The 22,367-nt window shown below is 38.0% G+C and overlaps 1 protein-coding gene across 4 annotated transcripts in view; it reads left to right on the top strand.

Annotated features, from left to right (window-relative positions):
- The window catches only part of eya4 (EYA transcriptional coactivator and phosphatase 4), a 57,372-nt gene that overhangs the window by 9,802 nt on the left and 25,203 nt on the right, over positions 1-22,367 (top strand). For all 4 annotated transcript variants that reach the window (XM_046869548.1, XM_046869549.1, XM_046869546.1 and 1 more), the window contains exons 3-4: positions 16,171-16,217; positions 19,292-19,410. In XM_046869548.1, coding sequence (XP_046725504.1) covers positions 16,171-16,217; positions 19,292-19,410 — 166 coding nt within the window. The remainder of the gene's footprint in view (positions 1-16,170; positions 16,218-19,291; positions 19,411-22,367) is intronic.

Genomic DNA, 22,367 nt, shown 5'->3' with positions numbered 1-22,367 from the left:
GAGTGGGCGGTTGGTTTGCACTGTGGTTGGAGTTATGAACTGTGTTTTCATTAATCTTTTGATATAATTGCTGTCGTATGGAAGCCGCCTCTGTTTTCCTTAAAGAGCTTTTCAGGAGAAGTGGAACATAGCAGCTTTCCGCTATTGTGGTCTGATTGTCAGGATCCCTCAAGGCGCTCAGATTTGATTTTTACTGCAGCATGTGGCACAAAGTGTACAGTCAGCATTCAGTGTGTTTTAGCTGATGTTTTCCACCTGTTTGATTTCTTTCCTTTGGAGTTTAAAGATCAACTCACACATGATTTGCGTCGGTGCTTCGGTTGGTTTTGTCTTATTTAAAGAAGGAAGAGGAATCAATGCACTCTATTCTATTCTATTCTATTCTATTCTGATGAGATCAGATTCATTTCAAACCATAAAACAGATTTCATTTAAAATGTTAAAACCACTGTTATGATTATAAATATACAGTATGATGGTTTGGGGAAAAAACATTCCCAGGTCTCTGTTTACTTCAATTTAACTCTGCCAGGACGTCGCATGTCCAAACCCATGAATGGTTTTTTTTGTATCCCACAATCCTTTGCAGAAGATTATGGTAAGAAAGGCACACATAGAATGCACTGCTGTGTTTGCAGGTGATAGGGAGGAGGGATCCATTTAGGACACAGATTATGTTTAGTATATGTAGGATGTGGTAGTTTAGTGGTTATGGAATTAGATTTAAGGTCATAAAGTCACATCCCAACCACACCAAGCTGCTAATCCTGGGCCCTTGAGCAAGGCCCCTAACCTTAGCTCAGTTGAATTAATGAGATACATGTAAGTTGCTCTGGGTAGGAGCATTTGCCAAATGCCATAAATGTAAATGTAACACTGATGGATTAAAAATTTGTTAAATTGCATTATAGGCAGATATTGCTGAACTGGAACTGAATCTATTTGGGACATTTGAAATAGAATGGAACTAAATTTATATGAATTTATCAACACAGAACTGAATTTAACTGAACTGAACTGAATTGATCTTAATTAATATCAACTGAACTGAACTGAACTGAACTGAACTGAACTGAACTGAACTGAACTGAATTGAATTAAACCGAACTGAACTGCGCTGAATTAAATTGAGCTGAATTGAATTTTACTCTGTTGATATCAACTAAACTGAACTGGACTAAACTGTATTGAATGAAACTGAGAATGTATATAGAGAGAGATTGTGTGTGTGTGTGTGTGTGTGTGTGTGTGTGTGTGTGTGTGTGTGTGTGTGTGTGTGTGTGCATCTATGAAGCGTATGAAGGCCACCCAGGGTTGGACTGGGCACTATTAGGGATTTTAATACTGAGCAGATGAGGACTGAGTGGCTGAGCACAGTAGCCATATGGCCAGCAGAACTTTAAACAGTATTCCAACCCCCAACACACACACACACACACACACACACACACACACACACACACACACATATTCTCTCTCTCTCTCTCTCTCTCTCTCTCTCTCTCTCTCTCTCTCTCTCTCTCTCTCTCTCTCTCTCTCTCACACACACACACACACACAAACACAAAGACAGCGAACTCTTACACCCCATCTCTCTCTCTCTCTCTCTCTCTCTCTCTCTCTCTCTCTCTCTCTTTCTCTTAGTGAACTATATGCAGTTGTATTAATTATACAACCTTTAGCATTGAGTGGTGTTGTGTGTGTGTGTGTGTGTGTGTGTGTGTGTGTGTGTGTGTGTGTGTGTGTGTCTGTGTGTCTGTGTGTGTCTGTGTGTGTCTGTGTTTGTGTGTGAAGCAGATCTGCAGCATGGTGTAACAGGTGGAAATGTTGCTGGCTGTTTGAATTATGTACATGTTTCTCTATTAATAGTTTTGATGGTGTGCACTCGGGCTCTCTGACATGTGTGTGTGTGTGTGTGTGTGTGTGTGTGTGTGTGTGTGTGTGTGTGTGTGTGTGTGTGTGTTTGGTCAGTTGATTGTGGCGTAACTCGGGTCTCTCCTGCACATCCAAATCTACAACACAGTTTTTAAGATGAGCAGGTGAGATTTATTGGGATCAGGATTATAACAAGCGGTGTGCAGATTTAGACACGTGACGAGAGAAACACACTGAGCTTGAGGAGTAACGTGTAGACAGTGTTGGCTAGTCATAAGCTGGAGGATACGGTGACCAGAAGGTTGTGAGTTTATGACTCATGAGTGGTTCTTTTTGGAGCTATAAAAACCTGACTATTGTTGCAACATGTATATAAAAAAAAATCGTGCTTCATTCTTGAAAGCAAGGCATCATTTTTGCATCATTTTTGTATTTGCTCTTTTATTATTTTTTTGCTTCTGAACTGTCACCATGCATGCGTGAGCAGGTTCAAATAAATAACAATAATTCAAGAATTTATTGATTTAATTTAATTGCTTTCCGATAACATTACATCTTCGACTCTAAAGCATTTCTCGGTATATATTCAGGTCCCAAGACCAGCTTCATTTATCATCGCCATTATAGCAGCAGTGGTGGTAGCTAGTGGTTAAGACACTGGACTTTAGAGCCACAGGTCCTGAGTTCAAATCCCAGCCTGATCAGCCGTTATTGCGTTAACTGTTTAATTGTATATATGAGATAAATGTAAGTTGCTCTAGATAAGGGCATGTGTAAATGTCTACTGTATAGTGACTCTCACTAGTGTCTCCTTTTTCCTCTCACTCTTAGTTGGAAATCAGGAAAAGGCCTTTTGTTTGTCACATGTGTATTACAGCACGGTGAAATTCTTTCTTCGCATATCCCAGCGATGTTAGGAAGCTGGGGTCAGAGCACAGGGTCATCCATGATACAGTCATGCAAGAGTGGCAGCTTGGCAATACTGGGGTTCAATACATTGGAGTCCACAGGTGGACTCCACTCAAGTTGTAGAAAGGATGATCAGTGGAAACAGGATGCACCTGAGCGCAATTATGAGTGTCATAACAAAGGTAACCAACAAACAAACAAACTTCGTTCACGTTGTCATTATGGGGTATTGTGTGTCGACTTTTGAGTAAAATAACGAATTTAATCCATTTTGGAAAATAGCTGTAACATAAAATGTGGGAAAAGTAAAGCGCTGTACGACAAATTTGTACGTTTCGCACGACAGGCAAACGTAGCAGCGTATGCTCCGCCCACTCACGAACCGGAGCTTGTCCAGGATCATCATCATTCTTTAAGAATCATGCGTAGGCTAAGTCATGTCTAGACTTAAGAAATGTTTAAGCTACGATGGGGTAATCGGAACACATCTAAATCGTAAGTCAGGGACTACCTTTTATATGTATATGAAAACCTATTTTGTTTATGCACACACACACACACACACACACACACACACACACACACACACACACGTGTATATTTCTTATTGTTTTAATTTTTTCCCAGAAAGAAAGGCCAATATACAGACAGGCAGAGAAACCAAGGGCAAGCGCGAGAAGGAGGGAGAGAAGGAGGTAGAGTGGCATGTGGAGTGACCCAGGGGATGTGTGCAGGACTGAGAGGAGAAAAGAAAGAAAAGAGAGGGAAAAAACAAAACACTTTTAGCTCCAGTCTTTTCCTATGCTGAAGTCTGAGCCTCGGGACTGAGGGGAAAGAGAATGAGGGAGGACTCAGGTTACACACACCTCTCTCTCTCACACACACACACACACACACACACACACACACACACACACACACACAAACTCAGCAACACATCATTCACACTATTTCTTAGAAGGAAGAAAAAACTGAGAGACGGACAGATAAGAGACCGAAACACTGAGTACATCTGTACCGTGTGTATGAAGTTTGTCGGAGATCTTTGTGAATGGAATATTTTATACAACACATTATGTCATTTCTTATCTCCTCTCCTAGTTGCAGAAATATCCGTTTTAATACACTGTGATATTTATATGTCACCATGTAATTGACAGGTACGGTGCAAAAAAACTTCCCGTAAACACTATGAACATCATTTGTAACACACATTGAACTTGTGCAATGATAGAATTCTTGGGTTCGTTCAAAATCTCGAGTTCGTTACCTGTGCAGCAGCGATGAATCAACAAACTCTGAGTGAATTCACAGTTTCTATCATGCACTATTCTATGTATGCTCCAACACAATGTACAATATAATACACAATGATTTAACACATTATACGCAGTATTAAGCAGTGTTGGACTATGATGTTTGTGGATGGTATTGTGATTTGTGGTGAGAGTAGTGAGCAGGTTGAGAAGAGCCTGGAGAGGTGGAGGTACACGCTGGAGAGAAGGGGAATGAAAGTCAGTAGGAGTAAGACAGAGTACATGTGAATGAGAGGAAGGGCAGTGGAGTGGTGCGGTTGCAGGGAGAAGAGGTGGAGAAGGTGGAGGAGTTCAGGTACCTGGGGTCAACAGTGCAAAGTAATGGAGAGTGTGTTAGAGAAGTGAAGAAAAGAGTGCAGGCAGGGTGGAGTGATAGCAGGAGTGATTTGTAATTAAGGAGTAAAAAGGAAAGTTTATAGGACTGTGGTGAGACCTGAGATGTTGTATGGTTTAGAGACAGTGGCATTGAGTAAAAGACAGGAGGTGGAGCTGGAGGTAGCAGAGCTGAAGATGTTGAGGTTTTCGTTGGGAGTGACGACGATGGACAGGATTAGAAATGAGTTTATTAGGGGGACAGTGCATGTAGGATGTTTTGGAGACAAGGTGAGGGAGGTGAGATTGAGATGGTTTGGACATGTGCAGAGGAGGGACATGGGGTATATCAGTAGGAGAATGCTGAGGATGGAGCCACCAGGAAGGAGAAAAAGGAAGACCAAGGAGGAGGTTTATGGATGTGGTGAGGGAAGACATGCAGGTAGTTGGTTTGAAAGAGGCAGATGTAGAGGACGGGGGTATGGAGACCCCTAACCGGAGCAGCCAAAAGAAGAAGAATATTAAGCAATATTAGCAGTGTATTATCATAGTATGTTTTCTAATCTGGTTTTACCTTATGAAATTGTTCTACATATTCAGTTGTTTTCATTTTTTGGCACCTTGGAAGTTTTCATTAATTTACTGTCAATTAAGTCAGCAAACAAATGCTTCATAAAGATAGTGAGGAGATGATATGAAATCGAGGCTCAGTTTCCTCTGGTGGAGAAAGGATAGCAAACTTTGAGAACTGAGATCTGGTTTGTAATCATTTGACATTATAATGTATTTACATGATGCTCATAACAGCAGCTCCAACCCACTAATGATCAGCTCCAGATCCAAAAATTCCCTCAGAACATTAAGGATGTTTTCACGTCTAGTTTCTTTGCTGCTCAAATCCGCACCAGAGCTCTGTGTTTTTTTTCCTCTTCTTTTTTTGGTTGGTTTTCCATTGCACTGTTTCAAGCACTGCAAATTGTTTGCAAGCTCGAGTTTTTGCAAGAATTGAGCAGAATGGGCTCTATTAAGAACTTCATATTGCTTCTTATGGGTTTTCTTTTGCAGGTCATATACTTGATATACATATACAGTACAGACCAAAAGTTTGGACACACCTTCTCATTCAAAGAGTTTTCTTTATTTTCATGACTATGAAAATTGTAGATTCACACTGAAGGCATCAAAACTATGAATTAACACACGTGGAATTATATATGGAATTATATACATAACAAAAAAGTGTGAAACAACTGAAAAATGTCATATTCTAGGTTCTTCAAAGTAGCCACCTTTTGCTTTGATTACTGCTTTGCACACTCTTGGCATTCTCTTGATGAGCTTCAAGAGGTAGTCACCTGAAATGGTCTTCCAACAGTCTTGAAGGAGTTCCCGAGAGATGCTTGGCACTTGTTGGCCCTTTGCCTTCACTCTGCGGTCCAGCTCACCCCTAAACCATCTCGATTGTGTTCAGGTCCGGTGACTGTGGAGGCCAGGTCATCTGGCGCAGCACCCCATCACTCTCCTTCTTGGTCAAATAGCCCTTGATGCCTTCAGTGTGAATCTACAATTTTCATAGTCATGAAAATAAAGAAAACTCTTTGAATGAGAAGGTGTGTCCAAACTTTTGGTCTGTACTGTATATATATATATATATATATATATATATATATATATATATATATATATATATATATATATATATATATAAAATAATAATAACTTCAGGCAAATGTATCAATGCTTTATATCCAGTATTGATGTACAGAAAATGTACAATATATTTATATTTTTATCAAAACTAAATAATTGTATTGTTTCATTTAAAATGAATGAAAATAAAGGATATATACAATAATAATTGTTATGATCTGAAATTTTCTAAATTTGGAGTCAAAGTTTTTAACAAAATCAGAATACTTCATTGACTTTATTAAAGCTGTAAGGCTGCGGTTGCTCCAAGTACAATAAAATAAAATCAAACATAATAATTGTAAGATAAAATATACATATTATCTTATATATAAAGTATGGATTTTGTAATAGTTGGAGAGGTTTGTTGGTGATTTACATCTAATGCATTGCTAGAAATAGCTTTCCGTTTATAAGTGTGAACATGGAAACATCAGAGTCTAAATGTAAGCTACAAAAATCTAGAAAGAAACGTTCAGCAATACTGAACCGAAAGGTGACATTATCTTCTTAATTCAGCCGTAAACATCAGCCATAATCAGTTTGCTTTGATAACAAGGATATTTTTCATAGAGAGAATTTTATAAATGTCTTTTGTAGCAAAAATTATCAAACAAAAAGAAAATGTAATTATAAATGATTGTATAGCGCTTTTAACAATGTCAACTGTCCCAATACATTTTCTGTAAAACATTTAAGCAACATTAATGAATCCCTATACTTTTAGCCCTAATGATTGAGTCAGTGGTAATAGTTCCAAGGAAAAAACTCCAGGAGATGAGATAAGGAAGAAACCTTGAGAGGAACCAGACTCAAAACAGAACCCATTCTTCTCAGGGTGACACAGAATGTCCATTCATTATAGTTTCTTTGCTGCTAAAACCCATACCAGAGAGTTATTAAAATTTTTCTATTGGTCCTGAATTGAGTCGCACTGTTCTCAGTTGAGAACTTCATATTGCTTCTTAAAGGTTTTCCTCCTCAGGTCATGCACTTGGGTCTGTTAGTATTAGTAATACATCAGAATACTAAAGATATTACTATACTATAGTTACTGTAATATACAACATTACAGAAAGAATATATCACAAATATAAATTTTAGCATCAGAAATTAGTCTGTATATAAGTTTATCTCTAATAAACAAGCCAGTGGTGAAAGTGACAAAGAAAAAAACTCCTTGACATGGGATAAGGAAGGAACCTTGAGAGGACCCAGTCTCAAAACAGAACCTATTTCTTTTCAGGGTGACTCAGAATGTCCATTCATTATAGTTCTATCATTGTATCAAATGATGGACACTTGAATGCAAAACAGTTCATGGCAAACCTTCTCTCAGGGTAAGAGGTAGGTATACATCAAGACTCTTTTCTGTGACTTCCCCCTAGATGTCCAAGTCTCATATTAGAATCTTCATATGACGGGTAAAGACCTCTTCCTGAAACACTTAAACTAGCACCAGTTTTCCCAGTTTGTTTAATATCTTTACATTGCAAAAAAAAAAGGTTAATATAATTCCTCCCAAAAACATTTCGGCTGATGGGATTTTAAGTCTGCAAACTGGTGAACCAGTGTTGATTTAGACATTGATAAAAATTATCTAAGCATTTTTGATCAAGATTTATCAATTTCGTGTGTCATATAGTCAAAAGTCAGGTGCACCTACTGTACCTATTTATAATTAAATACACTGTGCATGCACAAGTGTGTGTGTTCGCGTGTGCGTGTGCATACACGTGTGCGTGTCTAATTTTTGGGTGACGTCCTGAAGGACACTTCGGGTCCAGACCGAGCACATTATTTAACAAGCATGTCGGCATCTGGGAAGCAATTCATCATTTAATCAAATGCGCGCTGAAACCCGGCCCCTCGTTAATGAGATTAATTTCAATAATTAACGAGTCGCTGACACGAGCACGAGGCCTTATGAATAATTCGGCCGCGTTTTATTGTCACCTCCAATCAGAGGGGAAAGGGCCACTTTAATGCTAGAGTGCATTTTTATATAAAGTTTCAGTTTATATTCGACCACACGGACACACACACACACAAGGAGAAAGAGACATCAAACACACATGAACGGACACACAAATGCATCCACACACACTCTCTAAAATGCTGTGTAGGTGTGTCTGGTGTAGTCCGGTGTCCTGTTACTTTCTATACAGCCCCCCCCTGGACTGTGCCATTCCAAGCACCCAGATCAGGTTGGCATGGTAACGGAACAGTCTAAGACAAGCATATAGGGAGGTTAGGAGTTGATCGGATGATCTGATAAATACTGGAAGTGAAATGAAGACACTTATGAGATATTTCAAGGCGGAAACAGATATTTTCGATCTTTTCAGATTATAGGATTAAAGTTATTACATATGTGTGTGTGTGTGTGTGTGTGTGTGTGTGTGTGTGTGTGTGTGTGTGTGTGTGTGTGTGTGTGTGTGTTTATGTGTACCATGGTGTTTAATTCTCTCTCACCCTCAGGTACTTGAACCTTTATTTTCGACAATCACTTTATACACCTGGAGAAGGTTCAGGCGTTGATGCACATTCTCTTGTGTGTGGGTGTGTCTTTTTTTCCTCTTTCTACTTCTCAGAGACTCTCTGACCTGCAGAAAGGAGCATTTCTGGGAGGAGATGTGGCATAGTCTTACACCTCCCTAGGGCTTTTTGCAATGTGTGTGAGTGTGTGTGTGTGTGTGTGTGTGTGTGTGTGTGTGTGTGTGTGTGTGTGTGTGTGCGTGAGATCACAGGTTGGGAAGGGTGGATTCAACAATGCTTTACATGAAAGCATAAAAAGATAGGGTATGAAGTTACAGTGGTAAAAAAGCATAATACTCCGAATGAGAACAAGTGCTTGCGTGCGTGTGTGTGTGTGTGTGTGTGTGTGTGTGTGTGTGTGTGTGTGTGTGTGTGTGTGTGTGTGTGTGTGTGTATTTAGAGGTCAGACAATAAGGCTGGAGTTTCTGTATGTCACACGTAAACGTGTGAGGAAGCATACCGATTTCACAAGAAAAAAAAACAGGAAAAGGTTTTTTCGGAAGCCATGTTTGGTGAGGTACTGGACGTTCAAGCTCAGAATAGAGGAAATGAATAATGATGGCTGGGCACTTTGTGTGTGTGGTTTTTTTTAGGAATTCAGGAACCCTTGATCTTTTCACCAGTTTTAGTTCCTGGACTGTTGGCTCAGTTGCAGCCCTTTTTAATTCCTGCTCCACAGGTGGTACTTTGCTGAGGAACTGCTGATGTGGACAGAACCGCTTCTAGCTATAAGTGGTGTAAGAGGTCGCTCAGGGCCTCCGAGCCACCAGGGGCCCCTGTAAGAATGAAAGCACACAGTCACACAGCTCCAAGGTCTCCGGGTTTGGTCCTGGTTTTGGGTTACTGTGAGTTTATAATACAGTTTGTTCCCCTGTGTATGTATGGGTTTCCTCTGGGTTCCCTAGTTTCATCCTATTTCAAATAGACTTGCCAGTAAAAGGATTGTCATTAATAATCATTATGTTGCCAATACAAAATTTTGCCTGAGTGTGAATGAGTGTGTGATTGTGTGTTTGCATGGTGCCTTTGTAATAAACTGGTATTCCAGTCAGGCTAAACGCAGGGTGTGAAGTGGTAAAGTACCCTGGATGGGACATCGGTCCATCCAAAGGCACACAATCATTTACACCTAGGGGCAATCTATAGGGTGGATGTTCATCTTGGATACATTCGTTAGGTAACAAAATTTGAAATTCGTTTTTGTATTACTGTAATATATTAATTAGGGCTGTGAAAATTAACGCGTTAACACAAATACATTTTAACAGCACTAATTCTATTAACGCACAAATAATGCAGCGTGCATTTCTGTTGGACAAGATATAAATAATTTAAAGAAGGCTAAATGAAAACCTTCAGCATAACACGTTTATTTAACATCCTTTTTTACTCAGATATAACAAAAAAATCTAATTTTATCAGTAAACATTTGTTTTACTGAGGCGCCAAGTCTCAAATTAGCATCAAAATCCGCCATGATGCAACATAATTTACCCTCTGGGGTCGAGAAACGCGCAGACGCGTTTTGTGGCGTTTTTTTCCTCATAACGCTGAAACTAACTTAATTTACTCCGTCTTCTTTGGTTGTACATATAAGAGCAATACATCATTTGAATCTGTAAAGGGTCTACTATTATTTGTACACACTCATAATAACAACAAAACGTTGTGCTTTTGTAAAGTAAAGAAAACATACAGGGGGCGCTCTCTGCCATCTCCGCCATCTCTGTCATCTCCGGTATCATCTCATTAACCGCCAGCAAATTAACACAGCAAAGGTTCCGTTTGGTGTCCTGATGATTTAATTTAAAACACAATAATTACTTTAAAACCTTCACAAGAATATTTTGTCTTCATGCTCTATGTTGATTAGAGTATTAAAAACTTGAAAAGTATTACATTTAGAACAGATGTGTGATTTGAAAATGTGCAATTAAGTTGCGATTAATCACGCTTAAATATTTGAATCGATTAACAGCCCTATTATTAATATATTGTGAGGTCCAGTTACCAGCGTGACACTAAAGCAGGTGGTAGTAATGGCTACTTTTTACATAAGTACATGTTAGAGCCCAAACTTCTTTACTTCAACCTGAGTGAAAAAGTATAATCAGTACTTCAACTTTTACCCAAGTATTTTAAAGCATATCTACTTCTACTTAAGTGAAGGATGTGTACTTTTGCCAAATCTGGTTATCACCTGTAATTTGTTGAAAGAATGATAGCACCAAGAAGAATCAAATACTACAGGGAATAAAAATGCAAATCAAAGCACATTTTTTTAAATCAAAAAGTGCTTCATTCAGTTCATAATGTTATTTGTACAGAAGATTTACCTGTGGGTTTCCCTGGCAAATTTATATAACCTTAGTATAACATTCTTTTATTTAATAATTTTTTTAATTCTTTAATTAATTAAAGTCGGTTTTTTTTTTACTAAGGAGGGCTTACTGGAGCAGAAATGTGAAAATACAGATGGTCCCAGAGCTACGATGGTTCAACTAACGATTTTTGGATATTTTTACAATCTTACGATGACGATTGCAATATTTTAATAAAATTGTAAAAATATTTAAAGGCATGGCAGGCAAACATAGCAGCATATGCTCCACCCTCCACTCACGAACCAGCGCTCGTCCACACGCTCTCTGCTACATACATACACACTGTGTACTTTATACAGTACAGTACTGTAGATGGCTCTGTTTTGCTGAATTACATACTGTAATTTGTGAAATTATTAGCTAATTACAGTATATGAGGTGGTATCAAAAAGTTTACTTTGAGACTTAGAGACTAATGGTGCTAGCTGGTGCTATCGTGACCAGGTGCGTTACCACGTCTGCAATTTGCAGACAATCGTGGACAGTTAGAACAAAGAGCAAACCTGAAATTCTTTCTGTGCAAATCTGCCACAAAGATGTTTAACATGACATACGTTTGACATACTGCCCAGCTGCGATGAATCGTTCGTGATGTTTCGAGCTGCACTAATGATGACAAGCGATCAGGAAGACCTTCGAAATCAACTATTAAAAATGTCCAAACTGTTCATGGCTGCCCGTGATCACCGTTTTGACACCGTTGCGAAGAACTGGCATAAATCGCAGATTGTGTATAACTCTTAATAAGAACTATATTTTGTATACAGGCATGTATACAGACACCCCTCAAGAAAGATTTGTGTATTATTGATTATTCATCTGCTGTCTTCTTTGTTCTTTTTGTACTAGAATACATCCTCAGACATTTACAGTAGAATGATAGTATTCCTAGTCTGTAACCTCATGAACCAGTACCAGTATCAGGATGGATGTATCAAGACTACTGAATGTCTTCAGTATGTCATTATGTCTTTGTCTGAATGAGTAAAGGCGTTTAATGTCATTGTAAAAGTAATACCGTAATTTGACGGTAAATACTTTATTTTTATTATTATTGACCCGCTGCTTTTCTGTTGTTTGTGTATCACCGTATTCATCTGGGGTCTAATTGCTTGTATAGAGGAGCAAATCATAGGTTTTACATTTTTAAGACTCAATAAAGCCCAGTGAGTCATGCTTTGGGCTTCATAAATAAATAGGACAACAATTAGTGGTTCTTCTGGATAATTCTTTTTGCCTAAACAAGGTCCCTTTTTTCCCAGAAACTATTTGAGATGCGTATAATCGCTTACTTCCCATTGCCGATGACAGAACAGTCACCTATTCATTCCTGAAGCCAATGCGCGTGCACACACACACACACACACACACACACACACACACACACACACACACACACAGACACACTGTGCATGTCCAGCTCTCGTCTGCACCTGCATTCACAAACACCTCAAACCCAAAGTATCAGGCTTTTGATGGCTTGGGTTAAAGATACACACACACACACACATACACACACACACACATACACACCCAAACATATACACACACACATTCCTGCTAGAATATTTGGACCACACTAAAGTAAAATAAGAGCTGCAGTGAGAGAATGTGTGTGTGTGTGTGTGTGTGTGTGTGTGTGTGTGTGTGTGTGCACATGCGTGTGTGAGACATTGCACAGCGACCACTCAATATTCCAAACATGCTGAACCCCTCCCAAAACCACACGCTACATCTGACACACATGCGTATTCATGTACATGTGTGTGTTTTCAGTTAAGGTCCCATATGACTGCAGGCTCTGTAGTATGCAAGGGGGTAAGTGGTCTAAATCAAATACGAGAAGTTTATAGACATTCGAAATTTCTCCATGCTTTGATCCATCGCTTTTGTCTTGGCAAGCATGGATCATCGTGGGGGAAAACCCGGCATTTCCATAAAATACAGTCGAAATTAAAACAAAAGAAACAAAACAAGTAGCAAAGTGTTACGAGAGAATGGGATGTAATGAGGGGCTCATGGGGTTACGTCAACAGTTTCTAAAATGAATCCGCAAACAGAAAGGAAGAAAAAAGCAGAGGTAAGAAAGTCAAAGGTAGGTTTGGTAAGTGTCTTTTGGCTCGCCAATATCATCCCGAAGCAAAAGCACAGCGTTTTTCATGACGAGATCCAAAGGAACATGACGGATATTATCTGGAAATTAATACAAAACACGAGCACCAAAGAGTTTCAGTTTGACAGTTTTTAATTGAGCTCAAAACCGACATCGACATCAAAATAAATTAAAGGAATTTAAGTCCATCTCATCGAAATCTGTGTTGTTTTAAAGGAGTTTAAAAAAGATAAAAAGTGTTGGTGTTTTTTATTTTTTTTTTTACTAATTATTTGTAATGAATTACGAGAATGACATCGCTGTCCTTTTCCTTTCTCCTTTTTCAGAGCTTTATCCAGACTACATCGGCATCCCTGTTCCGTTCTGCTTCATATATGGGATGTTCAAAGCAAGTTTTCTAGTCAGGTGTAACCCCCACCCTTCTGGGATGCAGTCAGTGTTCACATTCATCCCAAAGGTGTTCAGCAGGGTTGAGGTCAAAGCTCTATAGCAGGCCATTCAAAATGTAAAGCATTTGGCAGACACCTTTATGCAAAGCGATTTTTATCTCATTCATACAGCTGAGCAGTTGACAGTTTGCTCAAGGACCATCCAGTGATAGGTTAGTGGTGGAGGGATTTGAACTCACAACCTTATGATCAGAAGTCTAACATCTCAAACTAAGAGCTAACCAAAGCATCATTAAGATCTTCCACTCCAAGCTATGTATAGCATATCATCATGGTGCTGGCTTTGTGCACAAGGGTGTTGTCATGCTGAAACAGGCTTAGGGTCTCCTAGTTCCAATGAAGGATTTTGTATTTTTTTTTTAAACAAAGGAGCGTTATCCAGCTGTGCTGGGAGCATGCTGATTTCAGTCTGTGGGATGGAGAACGAATTTCAAAGCATAATACATTGATTTTCATTCTCTATGTATTAATATCTAATAAAATTTAACCTATTGAACCTTTAAGCCCCTAAACATAGCTACTTTGTTAAGTCGTATTAAATGCAGGAAATGTTCAAACATGCTTGAGCTATCAATCGGGTTGCTGTGGGAATCAGGGAAACCACTTTAACAGAAAATATCAACCTTTTGCACAGCTGTAAAGCAGAATACAAAAAAAGATACAGGGACAGCATCATTAAGAAAATAATGGAAGTAACATGCACACAAAGTCATGGTTAAAAGGTGCTGACAAATAATAGGCAAGTCCTCCGAGGAGAACGGGAGATTCTGATGTTCTACTCCTTCAGAAACATCACTGGGATTGTTTCACATTATATCCCTTTACTTCTTATTTAAAGAAAAGAAGTGAAGGAACATATACTTTCAGATTGGTATATACAGACTTGGACTTTAGAATTACTTTAAAATTAAAGGTATTTTAAAATTAAAGGTACAGAAGTGTTGCAACTCAATGCTATTTTATTTCAAATATAGGAATCTGTTCATGATGATTAGGGGAATTTCAGTGAGGAGTTTATTAGAGCAAAAAAACAAGTAGATGATCAAAATCTTAAATATTTAATATGATAGATTTCAAGGTTTTATATATATATACATATATATTTTTGTAGTCTGTCTCTAATACAGTATAATACCGTAATTGCACATTTCTTTTTCTTTGCTACTGTAACATAGAAATTTCCCCACTGTGGGACGAATAAAGGTATATTTCATCATATCTTATCTAATCTCATTGAGCATGTTAAATGCTTCAGTTCAGCTCATCTTTATTTATTTCCCGAAGGCAATTTGGTTGTAGCATACAAGCATATCAAATAAAACATTTTACAAATCAAAAACACAATACAAACACCCAGTTTCCCCCTAACAGGTATTTACCTTAATTTTTCAAATTTTGCAGCTCAAGGGATAAATGAAGGTCTAAAACAATTTGTTTTATCAATTGGAGTTTTAGGATGTGAGAATTATGTTATATAGTGTGGGAATCATCTAACAAAATTTACCCAAAGCCTGTCTATGAGATAACCGGGCCACAATCATCTACTTCCTCCCTTAAATCTTTAGCTCCCTGGTTAACAGTCTTCTCAAAACAATTTATATTTTTCACATTTACTGTAGAGAATAAAACCAATAGAGCAATGAAGAAGATTCGTTCAAAAGGTCAGATTTTCTGAAGAGAGTTTGTAGAAGATTTGATCTAAACTGGATAAACTTTTGAACATATTTGAGCGAGCGAACCATTTTTATGTGCTTTTTTTTTAAAACATCCCAATCCACATTAAATCCCCTTTTGCTCTTATAATAACTTCCACTCTTCTGGGAAGTTGTTCCACTAGATTGTGGGGTGTGTTCGTGGAGATTAGTGTGAGATTTAGCTACAAGGATGTTAGTAAAGTCAGGTATTGATGTAGGTGAGGTGAGAAGGCATGTTCCATTTCATCCTAAATGTGTTTAATAGGGTTGAGTTTAGAGCTCTATAGCAAGAGATCTTTTAGTCCTCAAGTGGAGGGAAAATGACGTCTTATACAATTCTATAACTATAATTTTGGTAACAGTTTGGGTAGGAACCACATATGGCTGGAAAAATATACCTACTGTACCTTCTGTACATGAATCACTCTCACCCCTGTACTTATGGATCCATACCCCCACATATACCACATAGCTATTTATTATAAAAAGGACACTTATGCACGTCAGGTTGGATGCTAGCTGCATTTCATTGGCTCTGTAGACGTACTTTGCACAATGACTATAAAGTTGAATCTGATCTGATCAAAATTCAAACGTCCCAAAACTTTTGTCCATATAGTGTGTGTATGTAAATATGTATGTATGTATGTATGATGGATAAGTTTGTACAAATATTATACTATAAGTTAATACTATAAAGTACTATAATAAATACTATAATAAAATACTCTAATAAAATATTGTAAACAAAAATATAGGTTTAGATTGTTTACTCTGCGAATAAATAAAAGGGATATAAAATAATATGTTGGTTTTCAGTCCTGTTTTGTGTAAAGGGTATTAAATAATAGAAAAAGAGAGTAAATATGCTTTTTTTCTGTCGTTCTGCAGGTGAAGAAAACTCTCTCTGATCCTCCTCCTTCTGACCCGGACAACAGGTAATTAACACACACACACACACACACACACACACACACACACACACACACACACACACACACACACACACACACACAAAATGTCCATTTAGAGGTCATTTTTGCCTGCATGTGACATTTGACTGTAATAGTAAGGGTTTTATGAGTCTGAACAGAAGGAGATGCCCAGTGGGAACACACACACACACACACACACACACACACACACACACAGACACACACACACACACACACACACACACTCACAAAAAACACATGCATACACACTCACATATCTGCACAAATACAAAAAGACAGAGTAAGAGAGAGAAAGAGAGAGAGAGGGATGGTAAAGTCATTGCGCATGTGAGTGGGTGTACTGTAAGCGTTTGTTCAAAGACTATTCCGTACCTGGGTTTCAGACTGTGAGAGTGTGTGTGTGTGTGTGTGTGTGTGTGTGTGTGTGTGTGTGTGTGTGTGTGTGTACAGATGTTTCTGCCATAGACAGAAAAAAGCAGATATGTCTATCTGAATGATGTAGCCTGATTAAAGAAGCAGCCGTGAGAAAGAGTGAGCGAGAGAGAGAGAGAGAGAGAGAGAGAGAGAGAGAGAGAGAGAGAAAGATTAAGCGAGAGAGAAAGAGAAAGAAAGTTGTTTTATATCTTGGTATGATGGGATGAATAGCGTCAGGTCAGTTTTGCGAGAGAAGTGGTTGAGGGAACTTTTATTGTGTGTGTGTGTGTGTGTGTGTGTGTGTGTGTGTGTGTGTGTGTGTGTGTGTGTGTGAATTGAGTGTTCATGGAAAAGTAAAAAAAATCTTTAGCATTTGGGTGCATGTGCATGCTGTCAGATAAAAAAAATACTGGTCAAGGTTTCTTCGCATGAGGAATGTCGTGAAGAGATTAAATGAATACACCGCTATAGGGCCACGTTCAGATGAAATACTAATTTGCGTTAAAAATTTGTCGCTATATAACTGATTCAAGGAGATTTGTTATTTTGCTTACCCTTTTAGATGTTGCGCAATCTCGAGGCTAATTACGAGTCCTATTATAATTCTGCTTATTGCGTTTCCCACTGAGCTTCCACAGGGTTAATATGTCCCCTTAACGCTTAACAACCTGAAAAAGGAATTATAAAAACGATAAATATATTTTGGCCAATAAAGGGTTAATCATGCTGCCTTTTCTTATTCTAGATACTAGGGTTGTGCATCTCCGTAACTGAATCCAATGTGATTTGCATCTCAAAGCATAGCTGACAATACGATAGATTAAAGATACATATGAAGAAACATACGAATTACTGTAAAACGGTGCAGTGCAGCTCTACCTCTACCATGTTCATCTTAATTCTCTCTCAGAACACCAGTGTTGTGATACGTCACTTTCGAAATAATAAAGGTATAGCACATCTACTAATATCTTTAGCTTTTTATCTTTATACTATTTATCTTTAAATGAATTTATTGCTATTGATGCAAATGCAGTATAGTCAAAACGATGCATCGTGATACACATGCTATCTTTGCGAATTGGTGAATCTTACCATTCCGTATATTTTCTATGTAGAAGAAAGATCGGACAGGACCAGGTTGCCAGATTGGGCTAGGTAAAAAAAATCGATATTGGAATCCAAGGTTTTGTCTTAGAGCAAATAACCAGAATTTAGTCTAATTGATTCCAGACAGTGTGTCGATGATGTACACAATTTATATTGTGAGATATGTTATGCATTTAAATGTATGGCATTTAGAAAATCTTCTTACATATGTATTATTTACGCATTTTTATAAAACTGAGGATAAGGGCTTTGCCCAAGGACCCAGAAATGGCAGCTTGGTGGTGCTGGGATTTAAACTCTCAACCTTCTGAGCAGAAATACAATGTTTTAAATACTGGTAGTTTAAAAACTACCACTTCCGTATTTTTCCTTTTGCATCCCTATAATGCAAAGACTGGATATTATGGAATGGAAAATCCCTCTACGTTGAAAGAATTTGTGAAATACTTGTTTCTTCACACAAATAATGAGAAAATGAGAAAAGGTTTTTGATTTTTCTAATGGCAAACCTTTTTTTTTGTGATGGATACAGTGTGTAACCTGTGGAATAGGTCAAGTGTGAAAGCTTGAAAAATGTCACCATGCTTTATAATAACTCAAACAAATGGTCTATGAATAATAATAATAATAATAATAATAATAATAATAATAATAATAATAATAATAATAATAATACATTTGTACCTACATCATGCATTCTGATCAAACTCAGTAATAAAATGCCAATGTTCACAGCTTTATTATGTTTTTAAATCTCTATTGAGCAGTTCATTATTATAGTTAAATGAGTTAGAAACCATGATCTAAAGAACTATTGAGGAACCATTGTTTTTAATAATGGTACTTTTCCTCAAGTTTCTATAGAAATACACTGGATTCCTGTGACAGCATTCAAAGCCAGACTTAAACTGCATCCAAACAATGTTGATGAACGATTTTAATGAAATGATCTGAAAATAAAGTATTATAATGGTATTATCTTGTCACTGCCAAAAATGAGAATGAGAATGATTCGATCCATCTATCCATCCAGTTTTCTGCACCACTTATCCTTCACAGGGTTGTGGAGAAGCCTGGAGTCTATCACAGTGAACTCGGGGCACAAGGCAGGGGGACACCCTGGTGAAGGAATGACTCATACCAGGAAAATAACTGTTTTCAGACAAATCAGTGATCAGGCAAAATGACTCATCATTTAGTTCCAGAAAATAAACAATAAATAATTTCACAAGTATTCAGTGAACTAAACAAGAAAAAAGATCGGCTTGGGTTCCTCACACGTGAGACCTTGAACTGCTGCTGTAACTTCTGTAATAGAGACATATTCACTGAGCCAAACACATGGCACCTTCTAGCAAAATCACTTTCAGATTTTGTGATTCATTTCCTCGTCTTCTTTATCCTCGCCTCATCTTCGTGTTTCTCCTTATTCCTTCCTTTCTCTTCTCTTCTCCTGAACGAAACCCTCTCGCACCTGACTTGTATTCGGATTGTATTCGGGACGTCTAATGTAATCTGTTGTTTGTTGGCAGGACATTGGAGATGCAGGAATTAACCAGCTCTCAGCACACGGTCACCAGTGGCAGTGATTGTAGCTCCAAAATGGACAAGAGTCTCCTCGGGAACAGCGTCTCAACCAACGGAACAGGAGGTGAGACACTTGAGACAACATTGTGTCATGTAGAAATTGAATGGAACCAATTTTCTGTTGTTTGTCACATTCAAGGGAGAAGCGGTGTCATTTCAGGTGTTATTTCAGCATCAGCGTAGCACAATAAATGTCAGGCACGCTTTATGAGTTATCATATTGTCCATATCATATATATATATATATATATTATATCATATATCATATAAATCGCGAGAAGTTTGGAGTAACATTTAAAACCAGAGTTTGTACTAATAAATTACATACAAATGTTTAAAAAACTATATTATTATTGTATTATTCATTTAAAGTAGTAAACTAAAAATTTTTGACAAGTAATTCACAATTTTTGTTGAGTGTACAGTACAGTACATTTACAATTCCCCCTTCAAAAAGGAACCATCAAAAGGAGAGAGTCAAAGCTTGGGGGTCATAGAACGTAACCCCCGTGAGTATCGAAGTTGCACTGTATATATAATCTCCAGAGATGTTAAATTGTTCATTCTGATTGGTCTAGATTTCAGTGGAAAGACGTTTCTGTAACTTTTTTACCTCAGAAATCAAAGCTTTCCGACAGTGTAAACTGTAAACTGCTATAATGTAAGTGATAACAAGAAGAGACTTGTTTTGTTGCCCTTCCACAACATTCAGTGTAACTAGAAATGGATACAAAAATTTCACTATATAATAAAGAAAATACATTTATTTTCAAACTTACGATGACAACAGCGATACAGACAAAATTGTAAAAATATTTTGAATTTTTTAACCCTTCACTCGTCCACACACCCGCTGCCACACACCTATACTATTGTATATAATTTATACTACAATGGATCACATATATACTGTTCTTCAACAGCTGCACTGGCTTCCTTACGCATTAAATTTAAAATCCAGCTTTTTGTTTATAAGGCATACATAACCTGGCTGCTTCTTATCTATCTGACCTTGTTTCAACTCCTTCTTGAACTCTTAGATCAATGTCCTCATCATCCTTAGGTCTTCCTTACATGCGTTTGGCATTGATGGGACCTCGAGCTTTTAGCTACGCTTCTCTTTACTTTTAAGGAATTTATGGGCAATTGTAAGGTTTTAAGTGAGTTTGAATAATTGTGATGTCTAGTAGTAAAGGCTACTTTTTTACTTAAGTACATGTCAGAGCCCAAACTTCTTTCATTTATCTTGAGTAAAAAAATAAAAGTCAGTACTTTAACTTTTACCTGAGTATTCTTTAAACATGAGTATCTCTACTTCTACTTAAGTGAAGGATGTGTGTACAGACGTGGTCCTGTAGCTCAGATTGCTGAAAGGGGTTCATGCTGTTAATGCTCAATGTGTCAGAACTGTTTTGGCAGCAAAAGAGGGACCAACACAATATTAGGCAGGTGGTCATAATGTTATGCCTGGTCAGGGTAAATTTGCCTAGGCATGGGGTTTTGCAAGATACTGGATGAAATGTTGCTCCATGCATTTCATTTTATCCCAAAGTTGCAACATACAAGGAATGTACAGGTCACCGGAGCAACGAAACCTTCCTGTCAAGTTCCTGGAATGGCCACATGCTGAAAATGATGAATCTGTACTTCAGATCATGCCATTCTGACATTCTTCAGGGGTTATGACTGGGACACAGAGTGCCTTCTACACACCATCTCAGCCTGTTCTGTTCAAATCAGACACAACGTCTCCATGGACTCGCTGCTGCCGGGGCCGATTTCTGATCCTCCCACCAGCACTGTTTATCATTTCACCATTTGCATTTGCTTCTTTTAGTTAATAAGAAAAAAAACAGTGCGAGTGAGCAATTGAATTGAATAGTTGCTACTCATGGACACAACAAGGGCAGCTTGGAAATGATGGGAACTGATGGAATGATTTGAACTCACAACCTTTTTGATCAGTAGCCCAGAAGGCTTAACTACTGAGCCATTGCTTGGGTCTTCTACATGTTCCTGATTCCACCAGGGACATACACTTGCTGACAGCTTCAATGTCACTATCTTCAGCTAACCGTCCAAGACAATTCCAAGTTGTGCATCCAAGGTTTGGATATGAATGTAATTTGCTTTCTATAAACCCATATGCTGGTTTTGTCAGCAGGATTTCTGACTAGCTTTGTTTTTAACACCTTGTTTGGAAAGCGCTTGAAATGTAGTGGTAGTACATAAAAAGCTAGTTTATGACATAGTGCAATTATTTGTTTGGGAGGTCATAGCTTAGAGGTTAAGGCATTGGACTTTGAATCTGAAGGTCAAATCCCAGCCATGCCAACAGTCACTTCAGGGACCCTGAGCAAGGCCCTGAACCCCATAGTTGCTCGATGGTATGAATTAGATAAATTGAATCGTTCTGGATTAAGGTTTCTGCCAAATCCCATAAATGTAAATGTCAATTTGTTGGAATGTACCATTTCTTTAAAATCAGGGGAATGCTAATAAATTGTCAAGTGTATAACGTACAGGGAGTCCTTGAGTTCATAGAGATGTTACAATAAAAACTTATAGTTTGTAGTTGTTATACTAAATTATGCAGTACACAGATTGACTGTGAGCTAGAAACCCAGGACTATAAAGTGTATACATAATTTTTTTTCCCCTTCTGTCAAACAGCCAAAAACAGCAGCTAATAAAGTTAGCGACAAAATCTTTTCTTATTTTTTTCATCATAAGACATGGAAATCGTGTAAATTTGAATGTTTCTGTAACAATGTTTTGGATGAATTAAGTATTTAAATCCATCTTTTTCATTCTCATCAGACTTTAAGAAACTTTTGAGCTTTAATTGCAATTGAGATGCCTCATGAGATGCATTATTTCCAGATCTACGCTGTAACTCTCGTAACGAGCCGGCGTTGGTTTGCGCTCTGCGACATTCGCTGTTAATAATTCCTCCTGCCTAAATGCGCCTAAAACTTTGACATACCTCTGGGACTCTCTACAGCCGAGTGAGTGCAGGTT

Source organism: Silurus meridionalis, chromosome 16 (assembly GCF_014805685.1).
Source record: "Silurus meridionalis isolate SWU-2019-XX chromosome 16, ASM1480568v1, whole genome shotgun sequence".
Classification (NCBI taxonomy): Eukaryota; Metazoa; Chordata; class Actinopteri; order Siluriformes; family Siluridae; genus Silurus; species Silurus meridionalis.
The sequence above is the reverse complement of the archived record's forward strand: the minus strand, read 5'-3'. Positions and strand labels throughout refer to the sequence as shown.